This window comes from Oncorhynchus tshawytscha, linkage group LG25, assembly GCF_018296145.1.
Source record: "Oncorhynchus tshawytscha isolate Ot180627B linkage group LG25, Otsh_v2.0, whole genome shotgun sequence".
Classification (NCBI taxonomy): domain Eukaryota; kingdom Metazoa; phylum Chordata; class Actinopteri; order Salmoniformes; family Salmonidae; genus Oncorhynchus; species Oncorhynchus tshawytscha.
The window spans coordinates 25539051-25557757 of NC_056453.1; the positions used below are offsets into that span (position 1 = coordinate 25539051).

Below are 18707 nucleotides of genomic sequence, written 5' to 3' on the forward strand. Positions count from 1 at the left end.
TATGTCCATCCAGCTATTCTCGTCTAGCCTTTCCTGGGACTGCAAGAGCTAAGCTTTTTTTATGGGAGGGACCAGCAAAGTGCAGGTGCATTTTACACAAAAAGGCTATAAGTTAGAAGCGTACACGTAACCCACCATTCATTAGCTAAATAGAAGGCTAATACTGCATAGAATGTATTACCTGAAAGAGGTAGGGTAAGACATCTATATGTACACTGTATTATCTTGAACAGGATTATCTACTGATGACATTTGAACGTAACGGATGGAAAGACTGCTCACTGATTTAAAGCAACGATATTCGAGTGATAGGCTGTTTTAGAACTCTGCAGCTGTAATTAAAAGAAAACTCATCTTCACAAAAATATGGGGGAAAAGTGTCCCCCGAAAGCCAGACTGATGTGTAAATTAGACACGCATTCAGTCCTTATATTGCTATAGTATATGCTAAGCTGCAGCAAATGTAGGCCTTCCCGTCACAAGAAAAAAGCTACCATGAGGGTACATGCATTGTGAACTGCGGTCCATACCGAGGTGTGCAGTCTGTCCCCACCCTGAGCGTTAATGACTGATCATACAGAGAGAAAGCCGTAGAGAAGACAGATTCAGACATTGCATACAATTTAACAGTTCCATTTCACGTACTGCTGCTTATAGAAATGATTTAATATAATTTTCCGTTTCTTGCAGTTATTTATCCTAGGAAAAGGGAGTCGGTTTGGGCGGGAAATCTCGGTAACCAAGTTCCCACTATTCAACCCTAACTACCACCCTGTCTGTGAAATCAATTGGGCACATTTCATCTGGCGAGGTAGTCAGAAAGTTTGTCGTGAATCATGTCAAATTGTGTCCGCAAGGAAAGCACACAGACAAACAAACTTGGATACCCGGTTTAGCAAAGCTGGTGATCCAACTGCCAAGCCAGCTGTTTAAGTTTTGTTGGGAACTCTTGCGGAAGAGAGAAAAAAAAAACCTGCAAAAGCCCACTATCCTTCTCTGGCTCACTGACTCGGGGTCAAATCACATGACTGTCATTGTGTCTTTTTAGTGCAGTGAGAAACTCCAGGCGGTGCCATGCCATTGTTACATGACTCCAGGAGCTTACACCCTTGCGTCAGTTTCCCGAAATGGGGAAGTTTAAGAAAAGAAACCACAACATTTCTGTCTGTGAGAGCGCCTGCCTTCGGGCACTTCCCCCATGGGAAGAACAGCAGCCTTGGCTTTGATAGCTGCACTACTGAAGGTCTGGCTTCCCTTTGCTGGCTTCATAGACAGGTTAAATCCCAAATTACACCCTATTCCCTATATAGTGCACTACTTTTGACCAGGACCCATAGAACTCTGGTCAAATGTAGTACTATACAGGGAATATGGTGCTATTTGGGATACAAACCCAAGACAGGCATTCTTCTTCCCCAAAGACATTTTCTTTTCTCCCTTTCCTGAAGGTAATTCAACCACAGTTGTTTTATGTGGTCTCACACACACACACACACACACACACACACTCTGTCCGCTGCCGACAATTCAGTCTTCAGGGCCCAACACATTAAAGGATTAAAGGGTGGCGGGGGAATTCATAGGAAGTGGATCTTTAGTGGGGGGATCTACCCTCGGCTTACTTTGATTTGAAGCTGTAGTTTTATTTGTCAAATCAAGAAAATAAGTGTGTGCTTTGATCAAGCCCAACCACTGCACTGACACTGTAGCACTACTTGAAGAAAAGAAACACTTGGCACCACATCTAAAAAAAAAAAAAAAAAAGGTATAAAAAAATGTAAGTGTAATTTTCTTCGTGCCCCTCCCTTTCTTTTGGTTTTATTATGAAAACCAAATGGACGACCAAAGTGTTTAGATCAATTACGCCCAGGTGAGGGTGTGTTTCTTTTACGAGACAAAACCTTGACAGATGATCCGGTGTGTCAAGCCGACACAGCGGAGGATCAGAGTCACCACGGAAGCAAAGTGTGTGGGGCAGGGCACCGCAGTGTTACGTGTCACACGACAACCCCTAGGCCTGTGAGTGTGTGTGTGTGTGTAATTACACAAAAGAAAATTACATTATTTTCCAAACAAAGCAAAAACAACAACTACTTGGCAGTCACGTGCATAGACATATTTTAAAAGGTGGAGCAACTACCAACTTGTAATTAACTGGCTTTTTTGTCTAAGAATTGTGTTACCCTGTTAGAGAAACAAATACAAATACTGTAAAACCTTCATCTCTCTATGGGCTCATTGGATATCTTTTTTTAGGAAAGTATCACTGGCCAGCCAGTATGATTGAGCAGGCATACTACCAGCATAGGTAAGGTTAGGTCTGCATCCCAAATGGCACCCCATTCCTTATATAGTCAAAAGTAGAGCATTATGTACGGTAAAAAGGCCCCATTTGGGACACCAACTGGAAGAAATGGCCTCCTTGAACCAGGTGGCTCTTTTCCCTTTAAACTACATTTAATTCAATCCCTCAATCTTGCCAATTAAAACAGATGACATCACAGGGATCTGTCACCACAGAGGGACATTGAGAAAGACAAGAAACATGGAGGCAGACAGGGGCTGCCTTGTGTGGAGTGAAGCCCCGGTCTGTCTGACAACTGGTGCTGGCCACAAGAAAGAGAAGCCCTGGCCTAAAGATTTAATGCCCTCAGATTCCAGACAGAACCGTGAGGAGACGCGGGCTCTGCTTACATAAGGTCTGAAAAAAACAAGGCCATCCACATAAAAAAAGGGAGGAAAACATGTTGAGGTAAGACAGTCCTACAAGAGCTCTGTATTTACTTTCAAAGACAATTTACTACGATCCAATGACAATGGCATTTTTACCTCATCCACAATTTTCTTCCTGTATGTCTCTTTGCCAGCGTGAAAAAATGACTGTCAGTTGGCCAAGTGCACGCCGCCACCACCCATAATGCACTGGCCTGGCTGGCGGGCCCATTAAGACTTCAAAGCGGAGACACATCAAACAAAACAAATCAACATGAATTCCATTTGTCCTGCTCTACTGTAATACTACCTCCCAACTCTACAACTTATACTACTACCCTTCATGTCCGGTTAAAGGAAGTCCACATGTTCCACACTGCCCACTTCAGAACAGCAGCTAACCCACACCTCGAGCCTACCCAAACTATAGCCACACACTCCCCTCTAGGACCCAATAAAAACTGAGTTGGCGGAGAAGGCGGACAGAACCAAAGAATCCAGACATTAAAACAAAATTCAAAAATGGATTGAACTTAGTAGGAAATCAACTAAAATGTTTTGAACTTTAGAAAATGCATTCATTTGCCCAAGATTATCATAAGATATAAACAAAATGCATCAGTGATTCGTATTTTCCCTCAACTTTCTGAAATGGCACAGGAATGCCCGCGTCTGTGTGCGTGTTGGTCTACCACTAGAATGAGCTCATGATTATTTGCGTCAATCCAGTGGCCATTTGTCGTGCAAACACTGCAATCAGCTGAGCACTACAGAAACATTGCTAACATCGGTCTAATGATTTTAAAATGATTTGGAAAATAAAACCAAATCAGACTAATTTAACTGATTGTAGGGCCCGAGACCCATCACCTAAACCCAGTCTTGGTGGGTGGCTCCCTGGACTTCACCTTCACCTTCACCCAAGCCCCAGGCTTCTGTTCTGATTAGGCCTGGCTGGTGACTGCTGTGCTGGGAGGAGATGATGAAAGGAGAAAGATCTAGTACTCTAAATGAAAGATTAATCTTCATGTCCTTCCTTGCCCCGAAACAATATCTATAGAAAATTAAGAATGACAGCGGCTGACTTGATTACGTACAGGGACGGACGGACGGACATACAGGGACGGATATACAGGGACGGACATGTGGTGGCTACCGCCTCTCCCATCTCTCAGAACTAAACTCCTCAGGGCTGGGGCCCTGGAGCCCTACAGCTGGGGATTAGAGACTACCAACATGCCACTGCTTTTAGAGAAGGAGACATAATTGTCACACCTATATGATATTTTGCACTCCTGCTCCAGTGTAAGGTAGATGGGTGAAGAGGTAAATTGAAGGGGAAAGGCAGGCAGAGTTTCGTTCCAAGAAGTCATTGACGGGACAATGCCATTTTTTGTTTGTTTGATGGATTGACGCTATTCATATTTCTACAGATGTCACACTGACAATGACACGCTAGACTAGAGAAAATACTACATGCCTGCACCGAAAGGTCAGGTCCAAGAGCTTTGGATTGTTGGGACAAATTATAAGTTCCGTTCATTGTGACCCGGTTGAGAAAATAACCTAATTCCAGCTCTAAACGAGAGAGAGGACACTGCCTGGAACTTGGCTGTTGAAGGCTGGGCTAGTGTTAGGGCTAAGGGAGGGTTTTACAACCGAACACATTTTGCAACAAAAACAAGCATTTCTCATTGGACTAGGTCAGGTTAGTCCCTCCCAGTTTTAGTCGGTTTAGAGCCTACCTGAGTGAACATAACCCTGCTGTCTGGCCCCTAGGGCAGGAACCTTCAGTGTAATCAGGGCCCTGGACAAATTACAGGCAGAAGGCTGCAGCTAATAGGGGTTCAACCCAGGGCTGAGGGAGAGGTTGTCCATTAAACTAATATTCTTAAGTCATGGAGCGCATTCCAGCGCACAGCGTCAACACTCAGCGAGGTCTGATTATTCCAGGCATTTTAAGTGTCCAGGCGCAGCGGTCACTTTATTTTTTGGTACAAAAAAAGCCTTCAGCAGACAAATAATAACAGTATTTCAGTTTGAGTCGCCTGTTAATGCATTTTTTAGATACGCAGCGAGAGAGGAATTTAACTAAAAGTTCAAAGGTGCTGTCAATGGCTCCCGCAATGTTTTGTAGAACAACATGAAGTGCACGACGAGGGGACAGTACTGTGTGTGTGTGCATGTCTGTCAGCCAGTGAGTTCATGTTTGTGTAAAGTGCAATGAAAATCTATTACGCGTTTCAGAACCCAACTGTAATCTTGCCAGCCATTGAAATGAGACCTCATCCATCTTTCAGAGAAACAACTTAAGAGGGAGAAATAAAAGTTTAAAAAATTGACCACTCGGGACCGATTACAGTGATTTTAATGTTTTGTAAGTCTGGGGTTGACCAGGGGAAGATGTTAAATGCAGAATCATTAAAGTTTTGAGCTATTAACCACCCCATACAGTGCCAGAAACCAAAGATTTGGCTTTTGTTCTCCATGTAAAACAAAGTTCATCACGGGGAGGGGATATAGTCCACAATAATACATGCATTAATAATATAGCAGGCTAATTGTGCTTTACCGATGGACATATCTCACTGCAATAACAAGACCATGTCTGAAACCAAACCAAGAATGCCCAGGCAGGCTACTCTGCATGACAACAGCTGTGACGCAACTGACCTGGTTGATGGAGTTGGCAGTGCAGGAGGCGAGCCCTGTCCCGAGGGATGCCAGGAAGAAGGTGGCAGGGTCAAAGGGCACTGGAGCCATGGCAAAACCAGCTGCTGCCGTCCACACTACTAACGCTGAAACAACCAGACAATAATATCAACATCATACCTACACACACAAGCAACATGCATGCTTGTCATACTTGAACACCATAATTGCCATATCAATTATATGACTACAGCTTTGGGCAATTACTGGCAGAACAGGATCAGGAATGCAAACTGGTGAGTGCCAGAAAAGGGTGACACGGAAACAAGAAAATTCTGCGTAAACTGCTAAAAAGTTTGGTTAATTTCGGAGTGGGGTTGTCACGATAACAACATTTTACTAACGATGTGATACAAGGTCAAGTATCACGATAGTTTTCTATACATTCTGCACCTGTGATACACAATAACCGGTCCCTGATATTCACACCTCTACTCAATACAACACATTGAATGGGCTACTGCAGAAAATGGCCGATTTGCTCATATCCAAAGGCCTACCTGTGATTTGGCAGGAGGAATGTAATCAAAAAATATTAACACATATTGATCTGCATTTTCATTGTGGCAGTAAGGGGGAGAAAACACTATATGAAACCATATTTAGTAGGGCCCGGAATTGCCAGGAACCTCACGATAGGATATTATCACAATACTTGGCTGCCGATGAGATATGAATTGCAATTCGATGTTCCAAACATATTGCTCACCATGTCTGCTGCAGAGGTAAAAGAAAGCGTCACGAGAAAAAAAAGTGCTGAAAACAAGAATCGGCACCTATTTAAAAAGATGGAGAACAATATATGAAGGAAAAATAATATATGAAGGAAAAATAACGGAGTTTTGGTGCAGGTGCAGCTAACTAGCGGAAAAATTATATTGTGGTAGTCAAAACGATACAGCGTCAACAATAATATCCGTTACGTAACTGTTATTGAGACCCCCACCCCCATTACTAGCCTACTCTTCAGACAACTTTACAGACTCACACACCCCCTCCCCACAGCTCCCAAAAGTTAGGCACCAAACCGAATTTAAGGAACACCAGAAAAATAGATAGATTTATATTGATTCGGCAACTGCATCCTAAATTTGAAGATATTGGATAAAGCACTGATAGGACATCCCGCTCTGAACTCTGATATTCTCATTGAAGGACGCGTGAGGATTCATTCTGTGCTCAGTCAATATTTTCAATACGAGAAACATACCCCCCACGCCAAACCTTTTTTCTTAGGATCTACACGATTCATGTGGACAACCCATTTTGAAATCAAAATGGCGGATATCGCAGAAAAGTGACGAGTTTGCATCCCGAGTATACGCGAATGCTACAAGTTCCCATCTTTGTGAAAGGTGAAGCAATACCCTAGACCAAATTGTGCACATGCTTGATTAAAAATAAGACATGCTTTCATACATGTTCCTTTGGTTTTACGGACAATTTTAAAAAAAAGGCTAAAATCATAACACTGTCAATGCTTGCTAAAGTTTGATCACTAAGCAATTAAGACTTGATTTTGGTTACCAAGTAGTCTGGCATGCATAGCCTAGTCCTTAACATACCTGTGAGTTTGATTTTGGAAAGTTTGGCGTACACATCTGGAAGCTCAGCCAGGTCCACCTTGAGCTCCTTCCACTGCCTCTCCAGCCGAGCCTCCCTGGCTTCATCAGACTCCACCTGCACATGGGGCACCTCTAACATCTCAGTCCCAGACTCAGCTGCACTAGACTCAGCTGCACTGGACACAGCCTTTGTCTGTGGTGGTGACACAGTCTTGCTGGAGGGAGGATTCAACACAGCAAGTGCTGCCACAGTCGAGACAGGACTTGAGACAGGTGTTGCAGTCATATTTGTGGTTGTGGTCTCTGGCTGTGGTGTGACATCGGTGACCATAGGCACATGGTCGATGGTTGGGACTTGCCGGATCTGACTGTCCATGCCGTCATCACGATGGTCCTCGAGGACAGTCAAGATGGCTGTTTGCTTAGGTTTAGCTCTCTGATAGAGGGCATTGTTACTCCTCATCACATACTGGGAAGAGGGGGGTAGAGCAGATAGTGGGTGTGAAGATAAAGGCGCTCTATTGGCACATATTCCTCCTTCGAAAGTACAAGCAGTGAAAGTCATACTTGTACATTGGCACACAACACGGTTAGGTGGCACTGACATAACATGCAGCTGACAAAAACATGTAACACATCGAGCTAGTTGTTCTCTTATTTTTTGATCAATAAGTGGCGGCTGCCCATGACATAGCCTATACAGCTGCAAGTATAATACAGCTAATCCTGTGTACATGTCCTGACATTACCTGGTACATATAGGCCAACTAGGTTACATGAGCATGGACTGAGAAGTCAATTGGTATGATAGGGCACAATCTAAGGACAGAATGTTGACAAAACAGTGTTGTTGTTGCCTGATAAAATGGGCAGGATGCGACTTACCTGGCGCTTCAAGAAGTTGAGGTGGTGAATCCATTGTGATGGGTCTCTCCTGGACATCTGGATGAGGCTGCGAGCACTCTTGTGATTTCTAATGGCATTTCTACCAAATAGTTTCTGGTTCACACTCACACCAACCAGACCTAAAAACACAAAACAACCATGTTCATGACATGAATATGCATCATCTGACCGAAATGTCCACTGTTTTGGGCTTGCTAGAAAAGTAATTTATGCTTCTCTGCTATAACAGAGGCTAGCCCAACAATGGACTAAAAGAGCCTAACATTTGTCCCTATAGTCCAAGGACTTTACATGGTTTTGTTTAAAAGCGAATCGGCTCTGGAAGAACTGAGGCAATCAAAGAGGCAAAACGTCAGTATAGAGACAAAGTGGAGTCACAATTCAACAGCTCAAACATGAGACGCGAGGCCAGTTAAGGACCATATCACCTCCATCTTACCTGACACCCTAGATCCACTACAATTTGCATACTGCCCCAACAGGTCCACGTACAATGCAACCGCCATTGCACTACACAATGCCCTAACCCACCTGGACAAGAGGAATACCATGTAAGAATGCAGTTCAGCCTTCAACACCATAGTCCAAGCCCATCACTAAGCTCAGGGTCCAAACCCCTCCCTGTGCAACTGGATCCTGGACTTCCTGACAGGCCAAGCCCATGTGGTGAACGTAGGCAACAACACCTCCGCCACGCTGATCCTCGGGGGTCTAGGAAACCGATGGACAATATTTTAGGACGAAATTCAAAATGACATTTGACAATGTTGAAGACAAACATTTCCCAGACAGCCATGTATGCATTACATACATTTTCAAATCAAACAATACATTTTACTTTGTTTTTACCAAAATTACATAACGGTAATAATTTTGTTTGAATCGTAAATCTCTTGATAAACTAGGGAAATTTAGATGGCATAGTCTTACTCCCAATATATGCAAATGCATATTCAATAGGAGTATGTGTATGCATTGAGTTAAGCTTGTTTTGGCCAAACTGCTTGCCTTCCGTTCGAGAGCCAAACTGCTTGCCTTCCGTTCGAGAGCCAAACTGCTTGCCTTCCGTTCGAGAGCCAAACTGCTTGCCTTCCGTTCGAGAGCCAAACTGCTTGCCTTCCGTTCGAGAGCCAAACTGCTTGCCTTCCGTTCGAGAGCCAAACTGCTTGCCTTCCGTTCGAGAGCCAAACTGCTTGCCTTCCGTTCGAGAGCCAAACTGCTTGCCTTCCGTTCGAGAGCCAAACTGCTTGCCTTCCGTTCGAGAGCCAAACGGCTTGCCTTCCGTTCGAGAGCCAAACGGCTTGCCTTCCGTTCGAGAGCCAAACGGCTTGCCTTCCGTTCGAGAGCCAAACTGCTTGCCTTCCGTTCGAGAGCCAAACGGCTTGCCTTCCGTTCGAGAGCCAAACGGCTTGCCTTCCGTTCGAGAGCCAAACGGCTTGCCTTCCGTTCGAGAGCCAAACTGCTTGCCTTCCGTTCGAGAGCCAAACTGCTTGCCTTCCGTTCGAGAGCCAAACTGCTTGCCTTCTGTACAGCCTACTGATCAACATTTGCATAGAGAAGCGTCACTCCAGCATGTCACGCCTCTGTGGAAGGACATATGCACAGCTGTTATTTTTTTATTTATTAATTAAAGAAGGTTAACTAGGCAAGTCAGTTAAGAACAAATTCTTATTTACGATGGTCTACCCCAGCCAAACCCGGACGATGCTGTGACAATTGTGCGCCGCCTTATGGGACTCCCAATCACGGCTGGATGTGATGCAGCCTGGATTCGAACCAGGGACTGCAGTGACGCCTCTTGCACCGAGAGGCAGTGCCTTGGGCTCCCGAGTGGTGCAGCGGTCTGAGTTGTTTCACTTATACATACTCCTACTGAATATGCATTCACATGTATTGTGAGTGCATTCACATGTATTGTGAGTGCATTCACATGTATTGTGAGTGAGATTTAGCATTCAAATACAATTATAACCATTATGTAGTTTGGTAAAAAAAACAATGAGTTAATGTATTGTTTCATTTCAAAATGTATGGATTAATGCATGTTTGATGCATGTTTGTCTTCAACATTTTCAGTTTAGTTTGAGAATATAAAATATCTACTCAGTGGAAAAGGGTCCAACATAATGTCAAAGATGTTCTCATTGCTCAGTGATAACGTGTGGTCATTTTCCACGATGGCAGATTTTTATTTTCTTATTCCCCCACTGTCAGGACGCATCTCTAAACAGCTCAGCTGCCAGGATGAAATTCGAAACTAATCAATTGGCTAGTTCAGCCATCTGTCAAGAAATGGGCGGGAAGTAACTGCTACGATTGGATAGAGCGAGGTATCTAATCACATTTCTCACCGTCGCTCAAATCAGTTGCTGCAGTTTCCTGCTACTATGAGAACTAGCTCAATGGCGATGACATTTTCTACCAAGCCATAAATGTGCATAATATTTAAAACATGAACAGTGAGGGTAGGAGGGGAAAAAATGAAAACGAACATTGTCTGAATGACTCAAATCTGCCTATAGTTTAAGTTATCACATGCTCCGAATACACTGAACCTTCCACAAAGATGTAGTAAAAAAATATATAGAATAACTGAACAAAAACACAACCTGCTACAATAAAGATTTGACAGACTTACAGCTCAACCAGTCAATATAAATAAATTCATTAGGCCCTAATCTATGGATTTCACATGACTGGGAATACAGATACGCATCTGTTGGTCACAGACACCTTAAAAGAAATGGGCCTCGGGATCTAGTCGCGGTATTTCTATTAATTCAATTTGCCATCGCTAAAACGCAATTGTGTTCTTGTCCGTAGCTTATTCCATCCCAAACCCCAACGCCACCATGGGGCGCTCTGTTCACAGTGTTGAAAATCAGCAAACCGCTCGCACACCCAACGGCATGCAGTTGAGGCCGGTTGGGCGCTCTGCCAAATTCTCTAAAGCGACATTGGAAGTGGCTTATGGTAGAGAGATGAACATTCAGTTCTCTGGTAACAGTGCTGGTGGACATTCCTGCAGTCAGCATGCCAAATGCACGCTCCCGCAAAACCTGAGACATCTGTTGCATTGTGTGACAAAACTGCATGTGCTGTTTAATCAGCTTCTTGATATTCCACACCTGTCAAGTGGATGGATTATCTTGGCAAAGGAGAAATGCTCACTAATAGGTATGAACAAATATGTGCCATTTTTTTTAGTGTAACAAGCTTTTTTTGTAGCTCATGAAACCAACACTTTACATGTGAGAGAGATCTATCTATACACACACACGTCAAATGTTTGGAAACACCTACCCATTCAAGGGTTTTTCTTTATTTTACATTGCAGAATAGTGAACACATCAAAACTAAGAAATAATGTAGTAACGGTAAAGTGTCAAAATCAACATATATTTGAGATTCTTCAAAGTAGCCACCCTTTGCCTTGACAGCTTTGCAAACTCTTTGCATCCTCTCAACCAGCTTTATAAGGAATGCTTTTCCAATAGTCTTGAAGGAGTTCCCACATATGCTGAGCAGTTGTTGGCTGCTTTTCCTTCACTCTGCAGTCCAACTCATCCCAAACCATTTCAATTGGGTTGAGGTTGGGGGATTGTGGAGGCCAGGTCATCTGATGCAGCACTCCATCACACTCATTGGTCAAATATCCCTTATACAGCCTGGGAGGTGTGTTTTGGGTCATTGTCCTGTTGAAAAACAAATTATAGTCCCACTAAGCCCAAACCAGATGGGATGGCGGATCGCTGCAGAATGCTGTGGTAGCCATGCTGGTGAAGTGTGCCTTGAATTCTAAATAAATCACTGACAGTATTACCAGCAAAGCACCCCCACACCACCTCCTCCATGCTTCACGGTGGGAACCACACATGCGGAGATCATCCGTTCACTTACTCTGCGTCTCACAAAGACACGGCAGTTGGAACCAAAAATCTCAAATTTGCACCCATCAGACCAAAGGACAGATTTCCAACAGTCTAATGTCCATTGCTCGTGTTTCTTGCCCCAACCAAGTCTCTTCTTATTGGTGTCCTAGAAGTGGTTTCATGGCAGCAATTCGACCACGAAGGCCTGATTCACGCAGTCTCCTCTGAAAAGTTGATGTTGAGATGTGTCTGTTACTTGAACTGAAGCATTTATTTGGGATGTAAACTGAGGCTGGTAACTAATGAACTTATCCTCTGCAGCAGAGCTAACTCTGGGTCTTCCTTTTCAGTGGCAGTCGTCATGTGAGCCAGTTTCATCATAGTGCTTGATTGTTTTTGCAACTGCACTTGAAGAAAAATGTGAAGTTCTTGAAATTGTCCGGATTGACTGACCTTCATGTCTAAAAGTAATGATAGACTGTTGTTTCTCTTTGGTTATTTGAGCTGTTCTTTCCATAATATGGACTTGGTCTTGTACCAAATAGTGCTATCTTTACAACTGATTGGCTCAAAACACATTAAGAACAAAATAAATTCCACAAATTAACAAGGCACACCTGTTAATTGAAATGCATTCCAGGTGACTACCTCATGAAGCTGGTTGAGAGAATGCCACAAGTTTGCAAAGCTGGCAAGGCAGCTGAAGAATCTCAAATATGTTTTGATTTGTTTAACACTTTTTTGGTTACTACATGATTCCATGTGTTATTTCATAGTTTTGATGTCTTCATTATTATTCTACAACGTAGAAAATAGTAAAAAGAAAAACCCTGGAATGAGTAAGTGTCCAAACTATTGACTGGTACTACACATACAAAAGTATGTGGACACCCCTTCATATTTCTGGATTTGGCTATTTGAACCAAACCCGTTGCTGACAAGTGTATAAATTCCTAATAGACCACACAAATTCACAGAACGGGGTTGCCGAGTGCAGAAGCATGTAACAATTGTCTGTCCATTGTCGCAACACTCACTACAGACATCCAAACAGCCTCTGGAAGAAACGTCAGCACAATCATTATTTTGTCAGGAACTTCATGAAATGGGCAGCCACACACAAGCATAAGGGCAATGCCAAGCGTTGGCTGGAGTGATGTAAAACTCGCCGCCATTAGACTCCGGAGCAGTGGAAACGCGTTCTCTGGGGTGATGAATCCCGCTTCACCATCTGGCAGTCTGACAGAAAGATCTGGTTTTGGCGGATGCCAGGAGAACGCTAGCTGCCCCAATGCATAGTGCCAACTGTAAAGTTTGGTGGATGAATAATAGTCTGGGGCTGTTTTCCATGGTTCGGACTAGGCCCCTTAGTTTCGGTGAAGGGAAATCTTAACGCTACAGCATACAATGACATTCTAGATGATTTGGTGCTTCCAACTTTGTAGCAACAGTTTGGGGAAGGCCCTTTCCTGTTTCAGTTGCCCTTCTGTGTACAAAGCAAGGTCCATACAGAAATGGTTTGTTGAGATCGGTGTGGAAGAACTTGACGGGCCTGCACAGAACCCTGACAGAATGAACATCTTTGGGATGAATTGCAATGCTGACTGCGGGCTAGGCTTAATCGCCCAACATCTGTGCTTGACCACACTAATGCACATATCCCTGCAGCAATGTTCCAACACCTAGCAGAAAGCCTTACCAGAAGAGTAGAGGCTGTTATAGCAGCAAAGGGGGGCCAAATCAATATCAATATCAATATCAAATATCAAATATCAAATCAATATCAATATTTATTTCTGCATTTTAAGACACTTCTGTCCCTATTACGACAATCTAATCCGACTATCAACTGTCAATTTACGGATACAATTGCTACTGGTCAGATCAGTACACCATTAAATAGCTAAAGTTACACTGCAAGTCAGATGGCTCGTTGCCGAAAATGGTGCATGTTCAAAATACTAACCAGCTAACATTAGCTAGCTATTAGATCATATCTGATATCTTAGCACCACAATCACCTAACCAGCTAGCTAGCATAGTAGCTAATAATGCTAGCTAGTTAACGCCACAGATGAAAGGGATAGTTATCGTAATCTTTGCTAACAGGTCACATAGCCATTTCATTAGCTTGCTAGCTTTCTTATTGCATGAATATCCGAACCTGTTCGACACAAGCTTTATTATTCGTGAATTAACTAAACCAATCATTTGCAACAGGAGTTTGATTTGATTTTGGTCACTGTGCCAATTCATCCACTTCTCAATACATCACATCTCTGTTGGAGAATGAGTTAGCTTGACGCTTTCTGCTGATTTTCCCAGCTAGACATTCCTAGGCATTGAGGTACACATGGCACAGACGGTGAGTGGCGGCTGGTATAGCAGCAGTTTTGCTATATAAAAGGGACTATAGATTAGAAAAAGTATAATATCGGCCCAATATATTCTCGGTCATTCTCTAACGGGCGCCCCCTGGGGTATGTGCCCAGCCCCCTCCTTCACTCCATGTTCGCCCACGACTCCATGACCAAGCACGTCCCCAACTCCATCAAGTTTGCTGATGACATGGAGGATGTGAGTGCCAAAACAAAGTGGCTGATCATGGACTACAGGAGACAGCAGACAGAGCACGCCCCATCCACATCGATGGGACTGCAGACGAGTGGGTCAGAAGATTAAAGTTCCGTGGTGTGCACATCACTGACGACCTGAAATGGTCCGTTTACAAAGTGTGATGAAGGCGCAACAGCGCCTCTTCAAACTCAGGAGGCTGAAATAATTCCAGAACCCTGCCCTGAACCACAGACACCTTAGCCACACCTCAAGTTATGTCTAGACTTAACAGTTCATGCAGCTTTAGTATTCTGATCACAAAGTTCTGATCATAGAATTCCGAACGAGTAATGCCTCTACACCTACATATAAAATGTGTCTACCGTGTCCAGATTCCCTTTTCCCGCGCTATATTCAAATGCCAGTATGCATTCTACAAATGGTGGAATAGGCAAAATATGATAAACACTGACGGTAGTAGCCAAATACTGTAGTTAACTAGCAAGCTAACCAGCAAGCAACGCTAAAAGGACCGCAAACGGGTTAGCATAAGTGTAGCCAAAAATAATTATAAACATTAGCTAGCTGGCTAGAATTTATTAGGCCAGCAAACACATTCCTTACACGCTAGGAACGCATTTTCTTCAACATTATAATGAAAAGGTGCCTCTCGTTCTCTAGTTGTCTTGCCTGTGTGCTTAGGGTCGTTGTCCTGTTGGAAGGTGAACCTTCACCCCAGTCTGAGGTCCTGAGCAGGTTTTCATCAAGGATCTCACTGTACTTTGCTCCGTTCATCTTTCCCTCGATCCCAACTAGCCTCACAATCCCTGCCGCTGTAAAACATCCCCACAGCATGATACTGCCACCACGCGTCACCGTAGAGATGGTGCCAGGTTTTCTCCAGACGTGATGCTTTGCATTCAGGCCAAAGAGTTCGATCTTGGTTTCATCAGACCACAGAATCTTGTTTTTCATGATCAGTGTCTTTCGGTGCCTTTTGGCAAACTCCAAGCAGGTGGTCATGTGCCTTTTATTGTGAGGAGTGGATTCAGTCTGGCCACTCTACCATAAAGGCCTGATTGATGGAGTGCCATGAGGTCAGGGAGGTGACCATGGTTGTCCTTCTGGGAGAATCTCCCATCTCCACAGAAAAACTCTAGAGCTCTATCAGTGACCATCAGGTTTTTGGTCACCTCCCTGACCTCATGGCTTGGTTGTTGCTCTGACATGCACTGTCAACTGTGGGACTTTTATATAGACAGGTGTGTGCCTTTTCAAATCATGTCCAACCAATTGAATTTACCAAAGGTGGAATCCAGTCAAGTTATAGAAACATCAAGGATGATCAATGAAAACAGGATGCACCTGAGCTCTATTTCGAGTCTCATAGCAAAGGGTCTGAATTCTTATGTAAATTACATGTTTTTTATTTAACAAAATCAGCAAACATTTCTAAAAACCTGTTTTCGCTTTGTCATTATGGGGTATTGTGTGCAGATTGATGAGGATTACTTGATTTAATCGGTTATATTAGAAGGCTGTAACTAAACAAAATGTTGAAAAAGCTCACGGGTCTGAATACTTTCCGAAGGCACTGTAATTAACGTTAGCACAGGTACTGTATGCCACTGTTTCCTAAACAAAAACTGTCAGATGGAAATATGCCGTGTAGGAACAGTAACACTATAGAAAGGTGTGTAATGTTGCTTTTTTATTATTTTTTTCTCGCTGATAAAGATACGCTCCTTATGTTTCCCAAACCGTACAGCAAACGATGCGTGTTAAATGTTTAGACCAAGCGTCGGGGCGCTTAACAAATACCCATGGGCAGAAGATATTATCGTTAATGGGGTATCGAGTTACAGACAGCCCAGCTAACATCAGCAACTTGTTATAGTGCTAGCATTTGCTAGCTAGATAACTCTTCAACGCAAAGTATAGTTGACGGATTTGGTGCTGGCACTGCAACACCACACGATGTGTATAGCGATATGTCAAATGACTAGATGAATCGAGAGTAGATTGGCACACATTGGCTGGAATAAATCGAAGGTCATGCAGCATTGCTAACTGACAGACATACATAACATACCGGTACATAGCTAACAGTTTTATGTTAGCAAGCTTACCTAACCGAGCAAACGTTGGTATTTTCGACCAGCAAAAGCACAGTAAATTAACATTTTATTCGGGTGCATCAGAAAGATAAGCCCATTATCTATGTGTTCACCTGTGAGTCTGCTACATGTCGATTTGTACATGTTTTTGTAGCATAAAGCCGGCTCCCTTATGTCCTCTTCACATGTAGCAAGTCGCCATTTTGACCTCGTCTGAGCGTGGGAATCACTTCCGGTGAGACAGACTGTGCAAGCGCATTTCAGATGCCTCATTTGGACGCGTAATCATTTAAAGTCATACGTGCACCTTAACACACACAGCACAAGTATGTGACACTGGCAGGTGTTATAACGTTCAACAGAGACAAACATGGAACTCATGTAGCACATCTAGTCCTTAGCCTATCTCAGGTTGAAATTATGTGCCCACTAGGTTACATGGTTGCCTGAAAAAGAGCACACCATTGACAACAAGAAACGGTGCATGGGTAAAATCACTGGGGAAGCCAAGCCAGAAAAAAAGCCTTATTGCATTGTTTGCACTATAAATCCTGTTAGTTCATATGCCTTGCCACTGTGATATAGGCCTAAGGCCGAGACAATGAGAGACACAGTAGGTGTCCATCCAATTGGGGACAGATTTTCATGCAAATATTCAAAAATCTGCATGAAAACATTATGCACATTTTCCCACCAGAGATGTTTCCATCAAATTGACCTTTTGCTGATAAAAGGCTGTGTGCCATGACGTAGTGCACATAAAAATACATTTTGCACTTAAAAGGGTTTCCATTGGATTTTCAACTCTACTGATGGTTTTCTCACAAAAGGTGATGCCAGTGTGTGGCCTTCTCGTTCTTTACAATTATTATTATTATTACTATTATCATTGTGGACACTAGAGGGATATTCATTTTATTTGTCAAGCATCAACCTCATCACCTTGCACTTTCACCATCCTGTAAAGTTCAGCATAATTTATATAATCTGTAGCTTAATAAACTGCATGCTTTCCTGATATGTTGTAGTGGGAGGACCACACAACATTGACATTGTGTGACTCCAAGTTTACATAGATAGGATGATTATTATATCAATATTTCTGCATAAGTGTTTCCACTGACATTTCTAGCATAATTCATTTTACCAACACAAAAATATCCCACCTTGTGTAGTTTATTTTGTTTTGTCGACATTTGGAAAGTGTAACGAAACTTTCATCCGGCCTGTCATGACATTTTTAATTTGACATGTACTTTACTCTCATAAAAAGGTTGGATGGATATTAAAAAGGATGCATAAATAATATCAAAACCAACTCTGAACCTACTATATTAATTTGGGGACAGGTCGAAATGCATTAAACATTTATGGCAATTTAGCTAGCTAGCTTGCTGTTGCTAGCTAATTTGTCCTGGGTTATAAACATTGGATTGTTATTTTACCTGAGATGCACAAGGTCCTCTACTCCGACAATTAATCCACAGATAAAAGAGTAAACCGAGTTTGTTTCTAGTACTCTCTCCTCCTTCAGGATAATTCTTCTTCTTTGGACTTGATATGGTGGTTGGCAACCAACTTTAAGGTGCATTACCACTACCGACTGGAGTATGGACCTCAGTTCATCTTTCAATCACCCACGTGGGTATATGCTCCTAAAAACCAATGAGGAGATGGCACCTGGGTATATGATACTAAAAACCAATAAGGAGATGGGCGAGGTGGGACTTGCATTGCGTCAAGCATCACAAATAGAACCAAGTTCTATTTTAGCGAATGGCTATGCAGACGCTCGCGAGCAGTGTGGGTGCAATGATTGAATAAAATGCATGTGTACATTTATTTTGCAACACTCGCTCACGTGAAGCGAGCAGTGTGGTCAGCATATAGGCAGAAAAAAGCATGTTGACACACCCTGCTTGTAGAGAAATGCCAATGCCATCCTAATCTCTCTTGTGTTGCCGAAATGGGCTATGACTCTATTATACACTACATGCTTTAACTTTTTGTCGTTCTAGGCTACCTGGCTAAAATGCTTGCTTGCCTAACTTCCATTCGTGGGCAACGATTAGCCAGCTAACATTAGCCTACTACATCTAGCTACATATTGAACTTACATCCTCTCAGGCCAGAGGCGCAATGTATGAATTTGTGGTTGGATTAGAATCACCATTATAATTATTGTCCAGTACGGATAATTAAGTAAAACCACAAGTCTAAATCCCGTTCTCAATGGCTAATTCAGGAAAGGGCCAATTTTAGCCAGC

At 43.0% G+C, this 18707-nt stretch overlaps 1 protein-coding gene across 1 annotated transcript in view; it reads right to left on the reverse strand.

Annotated features, from left to right (window-relative positions):
* The window catches only part of LOC112224504 (protoheme IX farnesyltransferase, mitochondrial), a 75070-nt gene extending 58375 nt beyond the window's left edge, over nt 1-16695 (reverse strand). The window contains exons 1-4 of the mRNA XM_024388095.2: nt 16554-16695; nt 7875-8014; nt 6990-7458; nt 5386-5510 (exon numbers count right to left, since the gene is read on the reverse strand). Coding sequence (XP_024243863.1) covers nt 5386-5510; nt 6990-7458; nt 7875-8014; nt 16554-16584 — 765 coding nt within the window. The 5' untranslated portion in view covers nt 16585-16695. The remainder of the gene's footprint in view (nt 1-5385; nt 5511-6989; nt 7459-7874; nt 8015-16553) is intronic.
* Between the last annotated feature and the right edge of the window lie 2012 nt (nt 16696-18707).